The sequence below is a fragment of the Corvus moneduloides genome, chromosome 5 (assembly GCF_009650955.1).
Source record: "Corvus moneduloides isolate bCorMon1 chromosome 5, bCorMon1.pri, whole genome shotgun sequence".
NCBI classification, from domain to species: Eukaryota; Metazoa; Chordata; class Aves; order Passeriformes; family Corvidae; genus Corvus; species Corvus moneduloides.
Window position 1 is genome coordinate 60,907,599 of NC_045480.1, and position 23,997 is coordinate 60,931,595.

At 38.6% G+C, this 23,997-nt stretch overlaps 1 protein-coding gene across 9 annotated transcripts in view; it reads right to left on the minus strand.

Moving 5' to 3' along the window:
* Positions 1–23,997, minus strand: part of WDFY3 (WD repeat and FYVE domain containing 3) — a 154,220-nt gene that overhangs the window by 75,742 nt on the left and 54,481 nt on the right. For 8 of the 9 annotated variants that reach the window (XM_032110494.1, XM_032110502.1, XM_032110500.1 and 5 more), the window contains 8 exons: positions 20,651–20,774; positions 12,931–13,040; positions 11,722–11,883; positions 10,433–10,625; positions 7,818–8,004; positions 4,921–5,087; positions 1,978–2,445; positions 514–612 (listed from right to left, as the gene is read on the minus strand). In XM_032110494.1, coding sequence (XP_031966385.1) covers positions 514–612; positions 1,978–2,445; positions 4,921–5,087; positions 7,818–8,004; positions 10,433–10,625; positions 11,722–11,883; positions 12,931–13,040; positions 20,651–20,774 — 1,510 coding nt within the window. The remainder of the gene's footprint in view (positions 1–513; positions 613–1,977; positions 2,446–4,920; positions 5,088–7,817; positions 8,005–10,432; positions 10,626–11,721; positions 11,884–12,930; positions 13,041–20,650; positions 20,775–23,997) is intronic. The other variant, XM_032110495.1, reaches the window with a different exon arrangement.

Sequence of the window (23,997 nt, forward strand, 5' to 3'; positions counted from 1 at the left end):
CACTAAGTCCTGGTTAATGAAACCTCCATCTCTACTAATATACAGATGCTTGATTTAGAAAAGGACAATTGTAACAGAGCCCTATTTGTACATACTGACTGGGAGTAACTCTTTAAAAATGAAAAGACATCTTTAACTAAAGATACAGGCATTACATTAAGTAGATATGACACTGTGAACACTGAACTACATTTCTAATTACGTGTTTAAATTTTAAAACATCCAAACAGTGTTACAAGCACTACTAAAAATTATTATAGAACTGCTGAAGAGTCATGGAGTGTGGTGGTTGCCTTCAAGTAAACAATAGCAAAGAAACTCAAGTTAAACACTCTTGTTCTCCTTTATTTTATGCACTCCAGGTTACACTGTCTATTCTCTTTGCTGGGAAAACTTGGCAAGAGAGAAAGTGTATTTCAGACTATTTGAATACTGGGCTGAAGATAGAAAGGCAAAACCTAATTTTCTGAGTTACTTTTTTACACCTATTTTAACAAAAATCTCCCTACTCACCTGCATTTGTGTTTGATCCTTGTAGTAGTACTGTCAGAGTCTCCATAACCAATAAAGCCAGCTGCTTTTGGTCCTCAAATGAACTGTTTCTTGAATCTACTAAAAAAATATTTTCAGATGCTAAAGTCATAGAAAATACCACTCTTTTAAAAGATGCTTCTTGGTACTTTGCAACCACGCTATCATTTTCTTTGCTTCCCCAGAGAGCATGCAGCCCCACCATTTTCCAAAGCAAGTTGAGATTTAGACTACACATGCGTTCCTGGGAAAGCTTAACTATGAATCATTTGAAAAGTTAATTTTATAAAGACAAGAATTTAAGCAGAAGTTTTTGAGCACTGTGAGCTCCAAAGTGCCTGACACTGCAGCTATTATTTCTTCAAGCCACAAAACTATACCATAGTTGAAGAATTAACTGCATCTCTTCTTGTTCAGTTTTCAGTACTTGAAAAGAGAAATTCCACACAAACCCCATAAAACTACACTCACATAATTACAGCTGATTACTCAACAGGTGTAACAGACCAACACTGCAAGTGGCATAGTACACACAGAGTAACACCCCAGAAAAAACAGTGGGGTTTTGGGTTTTTTTTAAATTACCCTAATAAAAAGTAAACCCCAACACAAGGACATGTGCACCCAGGTAGCACCGTAATTAGATGACAGCTTCATCCATTTATTTACAGGGACATGAGAACTGACGTGTTTTTTCAATGGAGTTACTGGCAACAAAGCTTTCTAACTCTAACCTACAGCTACCACTCACTAATGAAGCTTCATACAATTCAACCCAGGTGAAACATCAAGCAGTTATGGTTAAAAAGTAAGTGTCACTGATGCACACAAGCTCGATTGCAGTTTGAATGAAGAATGTAAAAAGAAATTCTCTGTGTGTACATGTATGCTCCTATGGCACATGGCAGAGCCTGCTCTGCAGGCCTAGCAGCTGTGCAGCTTATCTGGGATGTTCAAGTCTGCAGATAATTGATCTTAATTTACATTTTTTTAATGCTTAGAAAAATTTAGACCCAGCTTATAAAAAAGTCTCCTATTAAGAGCTCAGATAGGCACTCTATTGTATTTTTTCAAGGCTGGGGCTAAACACAAAGGTACAAAGTACCTTTTGTTAGGAAGAATATTGATGCTATGTATTGCTCCTTTACTTCTTTCACATTAAGTAACAAATATTGAATCAGTACATCAAAAAAACATTTAAAAAGGAAAATATGAGCTCCTACTGCTTTGCATTCATACAGCATCATTCATTAAAGTTAGCCTCAAGCTTCTCTCAAGAAACTGAGAGAAGCAATTCCAGTGAGCTTTTAAGACGGCAGAGCAGTCCTCAGCAGAATTCAGCCCGCAAGATACATGTTCAGACTCTCTCATTTCTCCTAAACATTAGACTCCACTATTTCCAGCCAAAAAAGACAAATATTAGAAAAATGGAAAATGACACGCTACCTTGATCATTCAGTGCCTGAGTGGGATCTTTCAAAAGGGCTGCATATTTATGAAGAAGATTTACCATCACCTCCAGAAGTCCCACTTCCCTGAAGACATCCTTAAAGATGTAGTCATGACGGGTGAACTTCAGGAGTGTCTTCATGGCAATGATGCTACACTGAAAAGAAGTGCTGGATTTTAAAAGGATGCTCACACTGATCAGTTCTTTACAGGGTATGTAATTCAAGCTGAAGACAACCAATTCCAGCATCTCAAAGTATTTGGTCTGCACTTCTGGAAGTTTAGGAACTTTCTCTGCAAACTGAGACAATGTGTGCTGCGATTCCAAAATGAAGTAGTTGGCATTGTCCGCCATATAAATATTCGTGATGGCATCAAGGATGATTTGTGCTAGATAGTTGGTTTTTGCTCTCAAAAATGCATTCTGGAGGACAGAAAATGCTTGAATATTCCTCACACTATGACCTAAATCAGGAAACAAAGCGGGATGGGAGGAAAAAGGAAAGAGAAAGTTCTTAATCATCATAAACAATGAATAAACTTATTCATAATGATCTATACATTTTAGTAAGTGGGAATAAAATAACAGTGTATGATGCCACATTTAGTTGAAAAAAATCATTAAAACACTGCAAATTCCACAACCTACTATTCTTTAAGATGGCAGCTTCATCTTCGATAGTAAGAGTTTATGCAAGCAGCTAAAGATGCTGATCAAAGATCATTTCTTTAAAATAGATAAGCACACTGATTTAGTGTTAAAATGTACAAAGGATACAGTCCTAGAGACAAAACAAGCCCTGCCCCTCATGTACCCAGGCCATAGGAGAACTCATTATAGCAACAGTGAGGTGTCCTGTATTCCATAATGCACCACACAACCCTCACAGCTGGGAATAAAAGAGCTTTGGCAGGATCCAGTACTATTAACAATTAAGGAACTGAAACATAGGGAAGGAGTTGAAAAGCATAAGATAGCTCTAATATTAGCTCACAAAGATCTCACATCTTTAAAGCTCAGTCACAATTCTTCTTGTAAGTACCTTTGACTTGATTAAAATCTCATTCATTCAGCCAAAGAATGCATCATTTATGAGTGCTCCCCAAAATTTTCTATGGGCAGATACTATTCTTATTTTACTCAAAAGATGCCTAGAAGACAACTTTTTTAACTTCTGTAGGAATAGTACAAGCCACAATGGACAAATCCCATGATAGAGAAAACAACTGATGGTAAAAAATAGTTTTAACAAAATAAACACTCAGGATTGAGAACTTTAAAGACACTCAAAACATTTAGGATGTTTTAACAATAAAATCTTATTTTACTTTTTCAAATAAAGGTATATGCAAACTGTTAACCTGATTTGAAAACCCTTTCATAAGTAAAAAAAATCCTTCTTTATTTCATATTCTCTGTGGAACACTACTCCATTCATTTTTGTAAACTGAGTTGTCCAATTGAGCAGTAGGTTCAATTATCTCCATGCCAAGCCTCCCCACTTTCCATGTCAGTATTTCTCCAGAAGGCAAGAGAAAATTCCCTTGTAAATGAACATGGAACAACTTCACATCTGGAAGAATATTAGTTACATTTAAGTCACACTCAGTTGTTCCTAAAGGGACTTCTTTACATGCTTTCTTTATTATGGAAAATGTTCAAATGAGGGGATTTAGAGCTTATTAAATGTGACAGGAACATAGTAGTGTCAGATAGAACTATTTATATTCTAGCTTAGTATCAACAGTTGTTCCAGTCAATCAAGCAGATTAATAAATTCTTTTTGATTATTAGGAGCACTACTGAAGAAATCAAATTATAACAGGTCTTCAGAGATCAAGAACTAAAAGGATTTAAATGAAAGTGATTGAGAAAATGAATGAATACAGTCTTCATAAAAAGAAATGATTAAAAGCAGGTAAAAGAAAGAGATGTCCTGACAAATACCACAAAGTTAAAAAACTCTTTTGCAGATTGCAACAGGCCATGATTCTCTCATAATATTGTACCAGAAAAGCTGATTAGCCTAAACAAAAATGAATATTATCATCAAAACATGAAGAAATTAAACTCTGAGTGTTCACCTTCTTTTTCTGTTTAGTGCAAAAGAAAAACAATTGCTATGAACAATGAACTCTCTCCATACCAGAGAAAGGAAGTCACTGTCCAAGGAACCTAGGATGTATATTCATTAGTCTATAAATCTATAAATGCAATCCTATAACAAACTTTTCTTGTGCCGGTGGTATATCTCATAAAAAGTTCAAGTAACAAACTAGCTTCACAGTCACTTAAATTCTAAACTCCTTCGTTACATACAGGACTAACCTGAATTTTAAGTTTATGCACAGAACATGAAACATAAGTTTATTTTTATAAAACCCTTTCTCCCTCAAGACTTCCTCAACCTTATCTCCGAATTGTAACTGACTGTGGTTTCAAGCGCACCACAGATTTTATCACTCTGATCACAATAGTGATGAAATAACAGATTTCAGCTCACAAGTTACATTTGCCTATGCTGACAAAAGCTAACAGAAAGCAAAATGGCGTGGGGGAAGGATTAAAAAAAGAAAAAAAATCAAGCCAGCATATCAGCCTTTCATATCAGTTTAGTAAGAGCAGCTTAAAACACCATAAATCAAATCAGTGCATCTCTCCAATAAAATAATCTCTTCAAATCTCCATGTAGAAAACTGTCAACTTTGCAGTGAAGAGGCTGGACCTATCCTCAAATACACAAGCCCCAAGCTCTCTTCTTTGGGTACCAACCCCAAAATAAAATCTTTGAGACCAAAATCACCGAGTATTTGATACACGATCTTAGATAAAGAACCTAGACTTGGTTGCAAAGGGTTTGTGCAATACACAGCCGCTCCGTATCTTGTAATTTGCATTTAAAACAACAAAAAAGGAAACAGAGAAAAAAGCAGACTCACCTTTGCCTGCAGGCTGTGGGACTGCAAATCCAGGTAGCAGGAAAGGTACTCCAGTGGTAACACCAGCTGGCTTTAATTCATTGACACCGTATGTTGTCAAGGAAGTTATCAAATTAACTAAGTCCTTCAAAGCATCCTTAGATTCAGCTTCTTTTGCCTGTTCTAATCTGAAGAAAATACAAAAGGATCAAGTTAGCAGCACTAATTTATTTGAACTCAAATCACTTTAGTAAGATCTGGTTTACTTTACTAATTTAGAGACCAGCTTTACTGCCTTATTCCTGCAGTATTTTCCACATTCCTATGTCATACCATTAGTCAGTCAAACATTGGACTTACAAGAGCAAACAGTCATTTGCCATAGGAATTTACCTCATCAATCTTTCCTTGAACTCAACAGTCTACTAAAAACGAAGAGACATGAAAATTACATTAAAAATCCTCTCACAGACATGAAGATGCTACATAGGAAAGTACATGGATAGTCTGTAATTAAATAGATCCGTAATTAACTTGCTAGATTACATCTGCCATTTTAAGAGTGAATATTTTGTGTTAATGAAATGGTATCTTTGTAGAAGCCTAGCACTTCGAAGCACAGGATGAAGCACCCTCATTAGAACGACAAACTCTTACCTTTGAACACAAGAGAACAGGAATGTTAACATCCCATTCCAATCACTGTTCACTGACAGGAACACACCATCAGACCAGACCCTAAAAACTGACTGAATCATAAAGCCATCCTCATTTTCCTGCTACTTCACCACAAATTAAACAATATTCAATTATTTACTAACTCTGTAGATCTCAGAAGTAAACTGAGGATCACGTTCTTCTACTCACTCAAGCAGTGCAAGCTCGGTTTCACTTGTTCCTGACAAGTGATTGTGGGAGCCCTCTACAAGCAACTCATTCTGCATCCTCCATCTTCTTCTCAGTCAGATGTGGCTGAGGAACAAACCTCCTTCAAACAAAGAACCTCCTTCAAACAAAAACCTCCTGCCAACAGTCACTACAGAAGCACTGAGCTCACCTACTGCCACTCTACTAATCCTCCACATACCCTGCCCTTTCTCACCATCCAGGTGAAATCACCAAAGTGCCCCTCTGGCCCTCAGAGATTTTCTGCAATTTCTTAGTAAGCCATTTTTGTCACACATCCTTCTGTTTTTCCAGCTTCAAAGCCTTTGCTCTGCAGTTTGAGGCCCAATGTCCAGATTTCATACCCTCATATGACAGTCATCCTCACAAAAGTGCCCCAGAGCTGAACAAGTCTCTGTGGATCGGTTTGAGCCAAAACATGTCCAGGGAGAATAGATTACTGTGGTCCATCACTGACCAACACACTGGCTTATTCAAGGTCACTGTTTTTTGAAAGAAAGTGTTTTCTTCTAGAAAACCACCTCAGGAAGAAGTGAGGATAACACATTCCTACACCATTAATTTACTGATGCCACCTGACGATCGCAGGTGTCCCCTCCTTCTTCAACGAGACATGCAAATCCCTAATCTTCCTATGCATTTGGCAGGGATTCCCCACCATTTGATTTAAAGGATGAGCAAGCTCAGGAGAGAATTTGTTTAAAACACTTGATGTACAGAGAATCACTTTTGTACTTCAACATGAAACATGACAGCATGTTCCCCTCATATTTCACCGAAACTCTGGCTGACAGTTTCTGAAGAAAAACTGCATTTGAATTACACTGCTTTGAATTAATGCATTCGTAAATACAACATACTCCAAAACTCCACTTACAGAACAAGAAAAATAACAATTCCTTAACAGGTGCTTTAGCTTTTGTGGCACCAAAGGTAACTTAAGAGTAATTTTAAGTGTGATTAGGAATTTCAAATGCCGTGTCTGTGTCTGGTATCCATTTAAAACAAACAAAAAACCCCCTCAGAAATTTACAATGTAGTGGAAAATTTAGTTTAAATACTTGGGTGCCAAAACTCAGCATAATAACACCAAAAATAGGGTGACTACAACATTAACATTTCTCATTAATAATGTTTGACCCAAATATACTTCATAAGGTGTACACTTATAGTTTCCCAGTATGTGCCTTGGATTTGAAAAATGTATCTCTGTATTTCAACAGCTAAGCATCCTTCTTCAGAACTTCATATCCAAACAAAGCAACATAGACTTCCCATTGATTTTAAACAAATAATTCAACAGACACTCTTTTCTTTCTCAGTCAGAAAATTAAAGAAGTTTCTTTCCTGGAAAGAAATAAAATCATGGACAGATCATACACCCAAATTTTTTTTTGGGCAGGCATTTTCATTACCGTATTTTTGAATGCATTAGCAGCTTAGAAATACCTTTAATAAAAAATAAAAAGAAATATATATATATACACACACACTGATTCCCTTGTAACATGCACCACGTTTACATATGTGGTTTTTCATTATGATAGCATGATAAAACAAGACAATAATTTAATCACAGAATTATTTAAGTTGGAAAAGAACTTTAAGATCATTGAGTCCAACTGTTAACCCAACACTGCCAAGTCCACCACTAAACCATCTCCTTAGACAAAACAAACTCCAACCAAACTCAAAAACCTCTAGTTGCAGCCAAAATTTTATGTTCTGGATTCTGTCTAAATATTTAGTACAAGTTATTTTTAAGCAACAGTTTTCTTTACACAGCAAGAAGCATTTAGTAATAAATCAGTACTAAAGAACAAAAAGTTAAACAATGTAGTTTCATAAATGGAGAGAAGCATAAAATTCAATGTTTTGGTCCTAATATCTTCATTCCATAATCATCTATAATCACTTATTTGTTTAAACCTATTAATCTACTCTTTATTAAGAAAACCTTTTTGAAAAAAGCTCAGTGATCTGACCGCATTTCTTCAGGCACTTCTGCTTACCTGAGGAGGAGGTCACAGAGGAAGTTGTATCCTTGCCATATCCTAAAATCATCCAACAATGTTTGGGATACATCACTGGAGTCTTTGAGAAAACAAGAAAGTCCAGCAAACATCTCAACTATTTCTAGGGGAGAAAGGTCATCAGACTGCTGCATGTTCTGGACACACGTGGACAAACATTCCTTTTCTGAAAAAAATTGCAGTGAAGAAATTTAGGATTTTACTGACATTAATGACAGCAAGAAGCATAACTAACACACGAAACACAGCAATAAGATAACTTATTCAAGTATCTCTTGTCACAGAACATTTAATACCACTTGAGGATGAGAAGGACTATCAAGTGGCTTTCGATCAGATCCCTAACCTCTTTTTGCCAACCTCTTCCTCCCTTTTATAACCTCTACTCTTGTAAGGAGAAAACTGTGTAGATAAGTACTGATTTTTACCTAAAAAGTCTGACCAGTTAACTCAACAGAATAAAAAGACAAATATGGCAACTGTAAGTAATTCTAAACCATATTTTCCTCTTCAAAGTTATACAAAGCACGGACTTGAAGTGTTACTAAAACCCTATATATAAACCTTTATACCCTGTCATCTTATCCCTACTCTGGTTAGCATTTCATTGGCTGGCATCAAAGAGAGACAGCTTGTCTTGCCCTGCATAATTTTCACATCCCATCAGTTCATTCAGTCAGCAACAAAAAGTTTTCTCAAGTCTATAGTGAGATTTGTTGCACTCTGTTTTAAAGATGCTCCTTTCCATTATTTGCTATTTTATCTTTGCAGCATGCACAACACAAGCACAAATCTTTCTAGCTAGACTGGTAACAAAATTTTCCAGAGATTAAATCAGAGCATGAGATGGTGAAAGGATGCTCCTTTGCCTATGATGAAATGTCTTAAATTTTTTCTGAATATATGATGAGCCTTGAGACAGACGTTGCTATCTCAAGTCAGGTTCACTTTTTTAATCAAAAAGCAAGAAGGAATGCCAACTGGTTTTCTTTTTAAGACTTCATTTCTCTTTTTAAAGAACCTAGAGTATCTTTTCATATGCCAGTTTCACTCCTCTGTGGACCAAGGCCATACAGAAGCAATAAAGGTAGCAGTTGTAATATGCCAAATGACAGTCAAAACTTATTGCACTTCATAACATTTTCACACATACATACATACATACACCTTCTACACTCATCGAAAGCCCACCAGAAGCCTATCACCTTGCAAGCCCTATCTGAAAACACTCAGTTGGTGACTATGCTGTGCTTTCAAGTGATACTGTATATTCACATCTTTTTAACTGGAATTGGAAACACACTGTTAGCACAAGAAAAAACACAGGCTGAAATTTTCTGTGAAGTATGTGGGAGCAGGATGATATATTTAATAAACCATCAAAATGGTTCTGCAGACCCTTTTAACTAACTACTTGCTTCTCAGGGTGTGAGCAACCCAAAATTGTGGGTTTCTTTTTTTCCAGTAGGTGTACACCGCTAAAATGTATAAGGATGTTAGTTCATTCCAACAGTCAGTCCAATTTAAAAACTACAAATGCTTCCTATGTGGTCCCACAGTCTAAAAGCCTTAAATATAATATTAGAAACATATTTTATCAGATTCCTTACCTCAAGTCCTACATACCTAAACACCCATCCAGTTTTCAATTAATGCAAAAAGAATCACTTGTATGCAAAGCTGCTTCCAGGCAGCTAATATCCTCTCCAACACTGGTTTTCATCTGCAAGTGGTTGTGAACCAGCTTGGCAACTGCCTCTTCACCAGCTCCTTGCAAAGATAGATGATGAGCAAACTGCTACTTTTATTAGCTACCAAAATCTGTAACCAGCTACAGAAATGTCCCTGTACACTACAGTTTCCATGCCAGCAACAGCCAGGATCTACTTGTCTTGGAAAATGGACAGAAGACAAACTGGAATGATTCTGGATGCTTCATTCATTTGGTGACTTGCAGTCTGGATTAAGCCCACGAGATAATTTCATTTGGCCTTCAGGATGCACAAAACCTGCAATCTGTAAGCTGTATGGAAAGGTGGGGAAGATGAGGGCCTGGCAGAAGAAATGTAGGCTGGCTGAAGTGTCAGCAATCCAGTCAGTGAGAGAACAGGGAAAACAGAGGGGCTGCAAACCCATCAAGCACAGGTGTGGTTCTCAGCCAAGCAAAGAGCCTCCATGGGCCAGGCCCTAAGAACAACATCTTTAGGTTGGGGGAGCTGGGCTGGACCACAGGGGAGGAAGACAGCTGGCTGTTAAGGATTAATGCATCTTCACAGCGAGTATTTTTCAATACAGGGAGTTACTGAAGTTACCAAAAGCCTTTCCTTTTTCTCGTCATGAACTCTACACCAAAACATGAGAGAAAACTCTATCCTCCCAGGTTAAATTGAAATGTGAATGAGACAGACTCAGGTAAAATCACCTCTCTCACTACACAAGTGCTTGGAAATGTTACCTGTACATAAATATGCATATGTCCAAACTAAAAGCCTAGAAGCTTCCCTATTATTTTCATGCCTATTTCCCAAATAAGAAAACTATGAAAGAAGTGCAGGAAAATATCCCAATAAATAATACTGAAGGAAGACACATACCATGAATGTATTTCACTACATTGACACTAAGGCCATGACGAGATATGGTCATTAGTACTTCTCCTGCACTCTTCCTCCAAGGCAGATTATAGGGAGGGCACCATGAGGTTATTGCACTGAAGAGAAGCTGGAGATCATCCTTCTGAGCTAATTCTTCCGCCGGGGACACAAAACTGCACAATTTTACTAGGATCTGAAATAGGAAGTCAATAAACAACTAGCATGAATACCTTTATCCTTGCTAATTTTGCCTAGACTTAGTAAAAGGTGAAACATTCTTCCTTTAAGCAAACACATTAAAAAAGGTAACATGCTGTTTTCCCTTTGTATGTTTCAGTACTTTGAACACAAGACAAGGTTATTCGACACATGGTTATTTGAAGTCCCACTTCAGATTAAAATGCTTACCAGAAGACTGGAAGCAGAGTTTAAATCTCTTAGGCTGACACAGCGTACTTGCACAGGTACCAGGATATTCCACTCTTGGAGAATCTGCCAGTTGCCTAATTTACAGGTCTAAATTCTGCAGTGGGGGAGAAGCTCTGTGAGGCAAACTGCTGTATCCCTTCCTAATGCAGGAAGAGTGCTATTGATGAGTTGTTGGCAGAGCAGCAACCATAACATCTTGGTCAAATTAAGTTTGTCAGGAAAGGCTACAGCAAAACTGCAGACCTACCTGAATAACTGGCAACTGGATCTGAATTTCCTAATTACTATAACCAAGTCAAAAGGCAGCCACAGAAGTGAAGCTACTACATCTCAGTCCCTTTTCTGCATGTTTTGAGGACATCCTATCTCCATTTTGCATCTTGTGCAGGAAGAACTCAAGCTCCCTCTCAGAAAACTGGAGGCAGGCTGTCTGCAGCTGGAGGGGGAGGTCTGAAACCTCACCCATTCCAATCAGTTCATTTGAGAGTACCACTTTATTATCAATACTAATGGTTTTTACTATGTCTATTTCAATCAGTAGCAGCCAAAGATACCAAGTACTAGGACCAGTTAGATGAAAACACAATAATTAGTCCACATGTTATTCCTTCTAAGTATCTGTGCAGAAGAACTGCATGCATTTCTGTACAGGAGGTATTTTTCAAAGACAAAATCTACAGGAGGAGTGGAAATTTAACCTCAATTGTGCTTCCAGGAAAATCCACCTCTCTCTTAGCCATCAGTTTTTGAAGAATCAAGGAAGAGTAACACCTGGCTCAAGTGAAAAGTTTCTAGACTTTGCTCACATGAAGTATTTACATTCCTCTTTCAAATTCTATGACCTATTTTACCTTTCTTACCTGTACAAAGACTTTCTGTAGCAGCGCTCGGCGCTCTGCGAGAGGTAGTTCATTCTGTGCTCCTCCAACTACCTCAGGCACGTGTGGAAGGTCAAAGAACAGATACAGACATTTAACAAGTGTGGAAGGCACTGACATTGTAGTCATGCAGTCCACAGTTTTCTGAGGAAGAAGAAAACACAGTGAAAAATACCAGTTCAGCATATTATATATTCAAAACATCGATAATAATGCAGTTGATTGAAATGCTGGTTTTTCTTTCTCACACCTTTGGTGAGGTATTCACACAGCAGTACAGATTCACCATCTATTCTTGAATGCCTATCCAAACAGTAATTCTAAAAATAGGATGATTTATTTACATGACAACAGCATCTCACAGCCACAGCTCAGAGCTCTTATTGCACAGGACAGAAACAAAACCTGTCAGTCTCTGCCAACAGAAGTTAACAAGTTAATTACAAGACCTTCAGCCAAGCCCTCGTCAGCTACCAATTCTTTGTAGCAGTAGAAATGGGAGTGGGAGAAGGACTATTCAATTTATGCTCTCACTTGGCAAGAAGGTATAGGCCGCCGTTAAGAAGCAAGGTAGTAGAAAATCTGAAAGCATCAGTGGGAAGAGAAGACAAATTGGCGTGGAGGCTGGTGGTGTACCAAAACAGAGATAAGATGATGTGTTGAATTGCAAAGGCAGATTGGAGCAGAAATAACAAACCACACAGCTGCCCAGTACACTGCTAGAGATAGCTCTCTGATGGAGGGCAGCACCAGAAGCAGAGGCAGGAATGATTCACTACCAACCACTCAGCACTGCTGCTGGCCTTGCTTTTTGCAACTGCTGTGGCCCTCCTCCAGTGACGTGTGCAAAGTTCAAAATCTGAACTATTTAGGTCCTGTATGTGCCATGCATCTCAGGGGGCACTAAGCAGCAGCATGCGAGAGAAGCCTTTGGGCAGCAATAAAAGTTGCATGCATAATTCAAAAGAACATTATAAATTCAAGTCTCAAAATGACTGGTTTTTTTCAGGCAACTGAAACCACAAGGAGCTAAAGCAGAAGTCCTGTGGCAGTATCAGAGAAAGAGTATCTTAACACAGAAAAGCAGAATATCGTTATATCTTTTTGTGAGTGTTCATGCAGCTCATTCTATTATTGCTTTTGTCTCTTCCACACCATAACTTATTTTCAGCTTTGCTGTTTCAGACTAACCTGTCCTGATGAAGCTAGTAAATTGATTGTGGTGAGCAGCATCCAACCTCTACTTGCTTCTTCACTTTGATTGACCTCCAGAAACTGGACGATGGCACGACTTGCAGCCTCTGTAGGGGACAGTAAAAAGAAAAAGCAGTAAGAACTCAGTCTGGAAGTCTGCAGAAGGGGACACATCCTCTCAGCAGCCCCAAGCACTGAGCATAAATTCACCTTTGCAGCACTACTTGAAAAAAGGACTAGGCTTAGGCCTACACTTTCCAGACACACATTCCAGTCTTACACACACACTTGGCTTTTACTGTGGCATGGCTGCAAAAAGTACATTCTTTGACCAGCAGACAGATTTCAGTAACCTGCAGTGACTTTTGTTTGAGTATTTTTGCTTTATCAAACACAGTATACTTTTTCCAAAGACATGAAGTCACCACCAGTTAGTGGCCTCTGTGGAAATACCTGAAATTTCTGAAAAAAAGCACTGCACTGAAACAACAGTATGGAGGGTAACGGGGATTGTAGGGAAGGAGAGGTGCTGAAAGACAAAAGGAATAAAAAACAGGAAAAAAAGTAACATTAAGGCTAAGATCAGCAATTACCACATCCCCAGCCTACATTTTTTGAGAATGAAAACAGTAACAGCTTATGGATAATTCTTACGATTGAGACCCACTTCTGGATGCTACTCCGTATCAGTCAGAGCCAAAGACAAATACTCAGCCTAGTAAACAAGTTATCAGCCTCAATAAATAAATCAAGAGAAAATGCAATCCCATTTCACTGCTGCCTGAAAACACACTTATGTAAGAAGTCTATAATGCCAGTTGTGATGTCTGCCCATTACCTTTAAGAGAAATTTAAAACCATTTTTCATTAATAACTGTGTATCAATCATCTCCTGTGCTTTTAGTGTCAGCTAGGACAGAAAGGGAAGGTGAATAGTATCACATAAAAAAGAAATTACAAAGGAATTACTAATGGAGGAATAAATCTCTAACTGAAGAAAAATCCAATTTTAATATTGGCTTGTTTGCTTCATTTGCTGTTAAGATGCCCCAGCAAACACCTGGGAAGAAGTTTATTCGACAGGCAGCACATTTCATATGGCAAAGTACTCATCAAACTTGTAGCATCGACTACATTGAGAAGATAGCTTTCTGAAGCACCACACTGTCAGCTGTGCAGATTTGATTCATTTGTGCAATGGCTCCTCTCTCATGTTTTTGTGTGGCAGACTTATTCCCATAACAGACTTCTGTACAAACCACTGGCTTTTCCAATTCTGATGCTAAAGCAAGGAGAGGCCCCTACCACTTCCCTCCATTAGACTGAGATAAAACAAAGGCTGAGATACCAAGGTGAAAGGTAAGGCAATTTATGAAACACACAAACAAGGACAAGTACCCATTTCCCAGCATGCGGACCTGAAGTACCTGGTGGGCACTGTCTTCCAAAACTATCAGTGCGAAATCTCTGGTTAGGTGGTTGGGCTGGAACAGGCCAACTTAGAAAGCACAACAGCTGTGACACAGTTGCATTTCCTACACTAAAGGCATAGGCAAACTGCCAGAATTCCTGACAAAAGCCATTTTTCCTCAATTTTGAGAGTCAAGCATGTCTAAAGCATGCACTGCTTCTACAAGGACAGTGCCCCACCAGCCCAGCACGAGGTGTGATTTTGTAGGCCAGTTCTCTTTCTATCTCACCACAGACAGAGCTGGGCAATCTGTCTTTGATTGCAAGACTGGTACCAAACTGAGTGTGCACAGCCTCCTTTGGGCAGTCTCCAAAGCCACCTGTGGAACAGGGGCTCGTTTAGTCACCTTTGAAAGTGAGACTCAGGGGTTAAGCCCACGCTTCTGAAAAAGTTGTCACGCTGCTGGCATTCTGGCATAGCAGTTGAACACTATAAATAACAGTTTCAAAGCTGTCACTCTTAATTAAGCATTACCTAAAACACAGACAGCATTTTAAGTGCTGGAAGACGTTCTCTTGTCATCTGCTCTGAGCAAATTTGATAGCACTATCATATAAGATTAACTTCTATCATCAGCACTAGTCTTAATTTATTCCTTGTACCTTTCCCCTGGTTTTGAAGCACCCGAGTCATCATTTACTATAACATCCTCTATGTGCCCCACTCAGATGTCCTTAGCCCTTCAACTTTGCTGCAGAAGAAAGCCAATACAGGAGTGGGATATGCTAACTAGTAAAAACAGCAAAAAAGCAAAGAGAAAAACCTATAAAAGAATATGTAAACATACCTATTGTGACAACTGTGCAAGCACGTACACATGAGTATAACCATGATGACGTGGTTACATGGTGAATACACAGGAGTCTGATTTTCCAGCACGGATTCAGTATATATGAGATAGAGGCTTGGTAGAATCAAACAACAAAATTTGTTTCACGTGCAAGAGGTGCACTGAATCCCGGACTTCAGAAAACCAGCAGGTAGCAAGCAATGGGAGTAGACTCATTCAGATGGGTAGCAAAAATCAATGCTACAAGCAGTGTTGGTGCCTATAGCAATAGCACTAAGGGCAAATTCAGTGCAAGAAGCTTTTAGTTAGATGGTTTAGAACCATCAACAGCATACAATAGTGTCATCAGACTTTTGTACAGCTTATTCTGGAGGGCAATATTACTGAAAAAAGTATCTGTGCATGTGCCAAGGGTGGGAGGGGAGGCAGAGTAAAAGGTATGGATAGGTGTGTTGGGGGTAGTGAAGCTGAAGGCAGGGATCCCTTCTCTAACGGAGCCTTCCAGAAGTCTCTGCTACTGCTTGCGGGAAATGCCTGAAGACACAGTCAGGCACCTAGAGTTACAGAGTACAAATAATTCCAATTACCTAGATAGTAAGAGAGAATTATTAACCCAAATAAAAACTTGACGGCACAAAGACGGCCTTCCATCATCAGGAGCAGTGTTGGGCTGTCATCTCAAGTGGCAGATATGAAGTGGCTGATGCCTTTGCAGTGTGCAGAAATGGAGGGCTCCTCATCCAAAGATAAAACAAGTCAACTGTGCCAGCTTTTAGCCTCACTAATTCAGATGATTAAAAAACAGGCTTTCTAGGATCTCTTGGAAAGGCTCTATATTGCACTACACTTGCCTTGCATAAGATCTGGTAGAAAGCACCAAAAAGTAAAGAGAAAGTTGACCAAAAGCAGTAAGTTATAGCAGTTGTTGATCAGAACTGCCTCTTGATAAATAGTAGCTGATAGGACACTTCTTTTTTCCCTTTCAGAGCAATTTCAATAAGCACAAACCAGAATCACTTTGTAAAGCAAAGTCACCCACAGAACAGGGAAAACATACATATATAATGAAAAAACCAAGATGTGTAATCACATCATGTGAAATCATTTCCAACAGAGTCCCTTCTCAGCAGAAGAAAAGTTAATGTACCAAAAAAAGTCTGAAAGCAGCCCCTAAGCGCACTTATTTTATTGACAAACATCCTCACTATCAGGAAAACTTCAGACTTCATCATGGGAAGAGCCCAAAAGGCAGCTTAGTAGCAGAAGATAAGAAGATTCCTTCAACTATCATCTGTAATCTACCCAAATACAAGATGCACTTCAACAAATTATACTAACTTTTGTGGATTTAGGACAAACATAAAATTAATTATGCTGATGTGATATAGATAAACTAAAAAAGAACAATAAAAACAGAGTTTGCAGATCACTGGAATTTGAAGAAGAATAAAGGTAGGCATTGTCAGAGGCCAAATACAAACCACTGATGTGGTTTTCTGCAATGATGATGAATGTTCATCAACTTGATCTCCCAAAATGGTTTGAAGATGAGATAACGACAGTTTTTCAGCAGATCTGCTAGATAAATGCCTAAAGAAATTCAAAGCATTTTCAGTGGAGAAACAGTTTGAGTAAATCTGTGAAATTAAGAGGAAAAGAAAGAAACCAGAGGGTATTGCCCCTCCCCCCCAAAAAAAACACAAACGAAAAAAACCTTAAAGAACCAAACAACAACAAAAAACCACCAAAAAACCAAACAAAGAAAAAAACCCCTAAAAACCAAAAAGAACGGTGAAAAAACCCCAAATAGAAAACACCTCCTCTCTCCCCACCCCCCTTCAAAAAAACCTTTAAAAAAGAGCAAATCACTACAACATTCAGTGGGTATAAACAATAAGTGAAAGTGTTGTTTCTGGAGTTAGGAAGGATTAGCTGAACAGTCTAGTAGCACAGTAAAAAGAAATTTAGCATTAAATAGTAAATACTGAAACAAATAAATACAGAAAATATTGTAAATATGAAATGAAAAATTGACTGAAATTAACAGAGATACAACTAAATTGAACTCTAAAAGTACACAAAACACTGATGTACACAGACTAGTACATTAAATAAATCCTAAAAAAATCCAAACAACCTAACTTTTGAAGTTGAATTTGAAAGAAGGCTAAAAAGTTCCAGCTCTGTGATGTACTACTTTGCTTTCTCATTGTTCAGTTTTCTACCCTTCTTCACAGTTTCATCTGTCGTCACTACCACTTACTCATATCTGACTAGGGTATGACTTTCCAGGTTGCAGGACTGCCCATCACTTAGGGAATCATTCTGAATCTCCCTAGGATAAATGTTAATGCATTAAATAATGGGCCCTGACTGGATGTTATTTGGTGCGCTCAGATGCAGACAATGGAGGACAGAGATAGAAATCCATTTTAGCAAAAATGGAATAAGCACTACCAGGTACCAAATCACAGGTTTGCACACCCTCAACTAACGAAATATGAGAAGTTGTTTAGAGTGAAAGAGAGGAGCGGGTCAGAGCCTGGTGCTAATAACACCGAGGCTGTGGGTTCAGTCCACGTATGGGCCACTGACTTAATGACTTGATGATCCTTGTGGCTCCCTTCCAACTCAGGATATTCTCTGATTCCTTCCCCAGAAACTTTAGTTTAAACACATGCTGCTGGAATATCTGCAAAATCACAGAACCACCAACTGCACCCAGGGAATGTCTTTAGAAAAATACATTAAATGAAAGCGTTGCTTTCCTTCCAGCCAAAGTAGTAATTAGTAGCCACAGTGGTTCTACCAAGATTCCAGCTGTCCCTGTTCCTTTTTTCAGAAGTCTTTTTCAGCTCTGAGCTAGATGCACTTGCTCCCAAAAGAAAGGTTAATTTCAGAACTGAGACTACACTAGAAATAGACATTTCAACATATATTTTATATATATAATATTACCACAACTTTTTGATCAATTCAGACACAAAATCGGACTTAGTTGTGGAAAATGTGGCAGCTAAAAATCTCAAGTATATAGAGCTATCTCACCCATGACCCCACCATCTTCTAAACAGACTAGATACTCCATGGCAAGGGAAACTAGTCACTAATCCTCATAAACAGTTACTGCTGTCACCTGAAAATCATCACTGTTGTACAGCAAAGACTGAAACCTGCAAGATAATTTAACTCAGATTTAACTGCTTCATTTTTCTTACTCCAAGATTACATCCCTACCAGAGAAATAAGGCAGTTGAAACTGCAGCTGAACACACAACTACAATGGCAATGTTCAGAAACCACTTAAGACAGGGTGCTGGCACAGTTACTACTGAATCACAAAACACTGTTCTGAGAAAACTACTACAGTCTGCCAAGAATAACTGAGATATGCCTCCACCATAGCAGGCATTACTCACATAGCTATTAGCATAAATATTCAAAGGCCTGATAAAAATAATTGCCCTGTGTTCCATTATCAGATGGAGTAGAAAAAACACAAAAGCAGAGGAAAAAAAACCTCGACCACAACATACTGACAGGCAAGATTTAACCATACCATATTCCCCACTGTGAAATACTGGCAACACATGTATAGAAATGAAGTTCTTACAAAATTTCTTCCCTGTCATTAACTATCGAAAGTTGACTTTTGAATGTATGGAAAGCTTGTCTCTAAAACAGGCTTAGCTATTTTCTTTATTTACATGGAGCATTTCACACCATCAGGAATTCGCACTTGCATATTACCAGAGACATTTCCTGCATGTTGTTGTCACCAAAGTTTTATAATTTTAAAAACACACTAGGAGATATAATTATCTGTCAATGACTACTAAGATATGTTATATCTTTTTGTTTGAGACAGAAAAAGAATAAAAGTTTAAAAAAAAATTATGCAAGAGTCTTCACAATCCACAGACACAATATTATGTCTTTAGCATAAAACATATTCTAAGAAACCAATAATTTCTGGGTTTTTTTAATCAGCATCACAGGAAGTGTGTATCTAGCTCTAGTAATTTTAACACAGAAGTCTATAAACTGAGTTTTAACAGTTGTTAATAGGTCATTTCTGGAGAGGAAACCTCAACTCACTGGTCTCACCAAGAGTCACGACGCAATTGCAGAACATGGACCCATGAGGCTTTCTTGAGGTCTAAAAAGGGTTTACTGACCAGAGTAACAGCAATCCTGATAACAGAGGAAAAATGACTGCTTTCTGTTTTAACAGAAACATTGGTATTCATTACATTAAAGCTTAGAAGTGCACCAAACTGTCTTTTTAGTCATTGTGGTCAAGTTTCTAGGTGAGGTGGAAAACATGAAAAAGCTCCAAACCACCACCACCAACAAAAATCTACCTCCAACTTGTGAGGTTTTAAGAACTGGATTATCTTGGAGCAACAAGCAGAGGTATGGATGAAGTAATAGACTAGCAGGCACAACAAATGTTCCCCAGGAAAAAAGGTCAAGCAAACATCACCGTTCTGCCAGCATGGCTGTTGGACATTTATTTCCCCCCAATACTCAAAGAAAAGACATTTTGCGCCTGTTTACCCATAGAGAACAGGTTTTGTCTATGATATCTGTTTAGCCATCTGGAATGTTTCACTGTTTCACTGTTAGTCACTCTACTTAAAATGGAAATATATTGTAATTGGCACAGTTTGTGACTCCTGACTTCCTGCATAATAATTTTCACAGCCTTTTCCAGTCCTCATTTACCACCAAATCCAAACTGAGAACACAGCACAGATCTTAAAATTATCTAGTAGGCAAAGACTTGATACTTCTTGGAAGGACTCCTCTTCAGAAAAGGAAGTCTAAGAGGAAAGCTAATGAAACTGCCCTGTTGGTGCATTGTCCTCAGTTACACAACTGCCAATATGACATCAAGTTCTGACACATCCAGGGTGCAACAGAACCAAATCTCACCCTGACATTTAATAATCAGAGAAGAAGAGGAGTCCACTGACATTTTTCTAGGGCTGGCAGTGTTGGTCCTAATGCAGGACTTGCTGTATATTCACATCTTATTAGTTTCCAGGCCAGCAGCTAATTTAAAATGCACAGTTTTGGAATGCTGGCATCTCCAAGTGACACAACACACCACCAACAGGCACCTCAGGCGAAATACAGCAGCTGTCCACATGCAGGTTCTTGGCCCCCTTCTCCTAGGAGGTCACGCAACTCAATTCACTCCTCTCTCTTTCTCATCTCTTGGAATTTTGTGGAACTCAGCTTTCTCCATAACTCAGGGAGGAAACCTCTAACCTCTTTCTCCTCCTCTCTCTTTTAGTCCAAAGAAACAAAAGGCAACACATTTTCATTGTGAAGAATTCATTTTCTGAGCCTGCACAGTTGCTGTGAATGGCAGCTCATAGCATTCTGACTGATCTGAAAATCACGATGCACAGATGTGGGAAAGCCCACCCTTGTGCCCCATGCAATACCTGTGGACTTATTCGATGCTCTCCGTCGAATTTCAGTCACCATCAATCGTGACACTTGAGTAGTAAACTGCAGGAGGTCAGAAAATTTCTCTGTCATTGTACTTGGAGGAGCATTTCCAAACACCTGAACCAAGAGAAAAATGGATGCATTAAAATCATTCAGTTTACAAGGATCACTACAAACTACCATGTTCCTTTGTGAAGAAGTATTCCTATGGAGATTACAAGTTTTTCATGCTGCAGCATTCATCACTGCACTGGTTTGCACAGTGCAGGCTCTACAGTATGTTCAGAGTTGGAATTCAGACCTCATTTCAGGAGGTAAGATCTGATGAATGGAGGGGAAAAGAGAGTTGTAAATTTTCTCACAAGATGAAAGCCCCACAGAGCCCCAAAAGACTGAGATTGCAGTCTGGGGTAAAGATCAGGTACCAGACCAAATTCTCCAACAGGACTTCTGTTTTTAAGATCAACTCCTTTACTATCTACTAGACCTAAATCGAATGACGTACATAAAATCTTTTAAAAGGACTAAGAATTGGAACTGCCCTGTTACGTCCTTCCTCAATAAACTGACAATACCAGGAAGCCTCCCATGTTGCTGATATCCCAAGGACTTACTCTCCTCTTTTGAGATCCTTCTGAACATAATAGCAGACTTTTTTTTAATAAATTGTCACTTAATTCTAGTAACTTATTCTTCATGATTAAGCATTGATTATGTTATCAAATAATGTATTAAATCACATATAACAGGAAGAAATGTGTTAACTCTGTCATATTGCACTAAGCTGTGGAACACATTATCTCAAAATGGATTAGCTAGTTGCTGCAGTAATTTACTCTTCATTCAAGACTGCACACAAAAAGGAGTCTTTATCCACACTTCCAATGTAAAACTTGCACTAAAATGGTCACAATAAACCTACGATATTCATTATCAAACAAAGCATGCAACCCAAATTACGGTATCATCACTTGTGTTAGTGCTGAAGAAACAGAATAGCCTGCTCAACACCTGAACAGTCCCTGCTTGTTTCGATTTTTCTCCCATACAGGTATTTATGTAACCTTCAGGAGTGTCCCTGACAGGCATAAAAGATGACAGTATTTTTCTAGCAAAACTTAAGTTCAACAGGTTATACTGGCCTCTCAGAAGGACTATGTGTTCTACAACAGTACAACTGATTCGGACTCAACAGCTGTTTTGCCCCTGTCTCCTTTCTCTGGGTGACCCAGTTATCCTATTACAGCTGAGCTGCTGACCTACTTGGCTGAGGTCATTCTCAAGTCCAGAGACATCCAGTGAAATCCATGATTACAGCCAACAGGGATGCAAAGTAATTGTGGTGCCAACTTACCTTGGAACCCCTAAGTCACTGAAGAAAACTTAAAAGGCAGAAGAAAGAATAACCTTTGCTAAGTTTGACTTCTTACCTCCCTTAGTATCAGTTGCTCTGGCACATCACAAAACAGCCAAAAATATTTTTCCTGTCTACTTGCATTGCAAAGTCATGATGAAATGGAGCCAGAAATACAGCACTGAAATTGAACACTCAGTTTCCTCAAAATAAAAATAGTTTTCACCAAAGGCATAAGTATTTCTCATACTGGAAATTTCAACCACTATTACCACTAAAGCAAGCAAATGGGAGACCAGACATTACAGGCAGACAACTGTTTTCTGTGGACCAAAAAAAATCCCCTCATTTGGATTACAGACTACACAACATTCCTAGTACAGACAATCCAAGATTCCCTAAATATTTCACAAGACCTCCTTTTGCAGTTGTTTGCATCAGCTCCCAATTCATCCAAGAGCCCCTAACTTCCACAAGGCAGTACGAAGGGAAGAGGGCATTGAGGCTTGCATGCTCACTGATACAACGTAAGCAAGATTATCTAGGCCAGAATGCACATTAGCATCTTGTCATCTTGTCACTAATTCTTTAAAGCTCTTTCACCCAGACCAAGTGAAGAGGAAAAACTAGTGGCCCTGTTACCTGTCCTGAGCTTGCTCAGATTTGTCAGCAGTTCCCAGGAAATGCAGAGAACTCAAAGTTACAGCAGAAGGGCAACTGAGGTCAAGTGGATTTTAATTAGTTGCCCCATAACCAAGTTTGCACTATGTAAATAAGCATTTCCATTGGATATTTATATACCCTCTGACTAAAAGTGGTAGTAAAAACCAAGACCAGGACGTTACACATTTTACCAGTAAATCATCTTTTTAATAAGGAAAAGCAGGCTCTTTCAAGACAATGTAACAATGTACCACTTATTCGACACCAGCCTCTTCATCATTCCATATACTTTTCTCACATACTGCACAAGTGTTACTACCACGTTGGTAGAGCAGTGCTTCCACAAACTCACTGAACTCTGAAAGGAGCCTTTTGAGTACTCTTCCGAGGGGCCAATCTTTTGTTAATTATGCACCAGTTTAGCTTTTCATTACTATGTGATTCATCATTTCATACGCCTCCCTGAACAATGAAGAAAAATAAATGGTCTGTAAACCCACTCATTACCAGAACTAGCAAGATGGTTTTATCCACAGCACGTTTGAGACATGCTCTATCTATAAACCAAACTTAAGAATGCTTTAGCTCTGCGGAATTTACTGATTAATAATCCTCCAAATAAAAAAAAAAAAAAAAAAAAAGGAAATGAAGCTGCATTTCACAAAAAACTTGAGATGCCTCTAATGAGAGGAAAAAACTCAACCCCACAGCTAAGCAAGAAAGCCTCAAAAGAGCTCCTGGATACCCTCATTACTTAACTGGCTGCCTGCTGCTGGCCACTTGGATGCCTCTGGGAAGCAGAGTTACCTTCTTCACTCTAGATCTCTGCACTCAGCAAAAATAATGCTTCTCACAGAACTCCTTACTGCATTTTGTACACACACACACACTGATTCCAGCCAAACACATGCAGCTCCCGCCTCTAACAGCTCACCACTCTGATATAAGAGACATTCTGGAGTACACATTAAGGGATGGCACAGAAGTTTTGATCTGAGCTTCACAATTTGTTTGGAGTCTCTCCTCCTAACACAGACATCCCAATCTTGTAACAGATAATGCTTTTATGATACACCATCATAATCTTTGCTTAAGGCAGTAACAGAAAAAGTACTCAATCACACTTAAAAATCTTCAACAGAATAAAGATAACCATACAAAGTAACTATGGATGGATTCAGAGTCTGAATTTGAATGAAGCTTATTAACTGATCACTTAAAACATCTGCAGCTAAGGATTATGTCTGAGAAACAAGAAAAATTTTAGAAAGGATCTTCTAATAATGTTTTATTAATGTCCTGACAGCAAAAGTACCCCTTCTC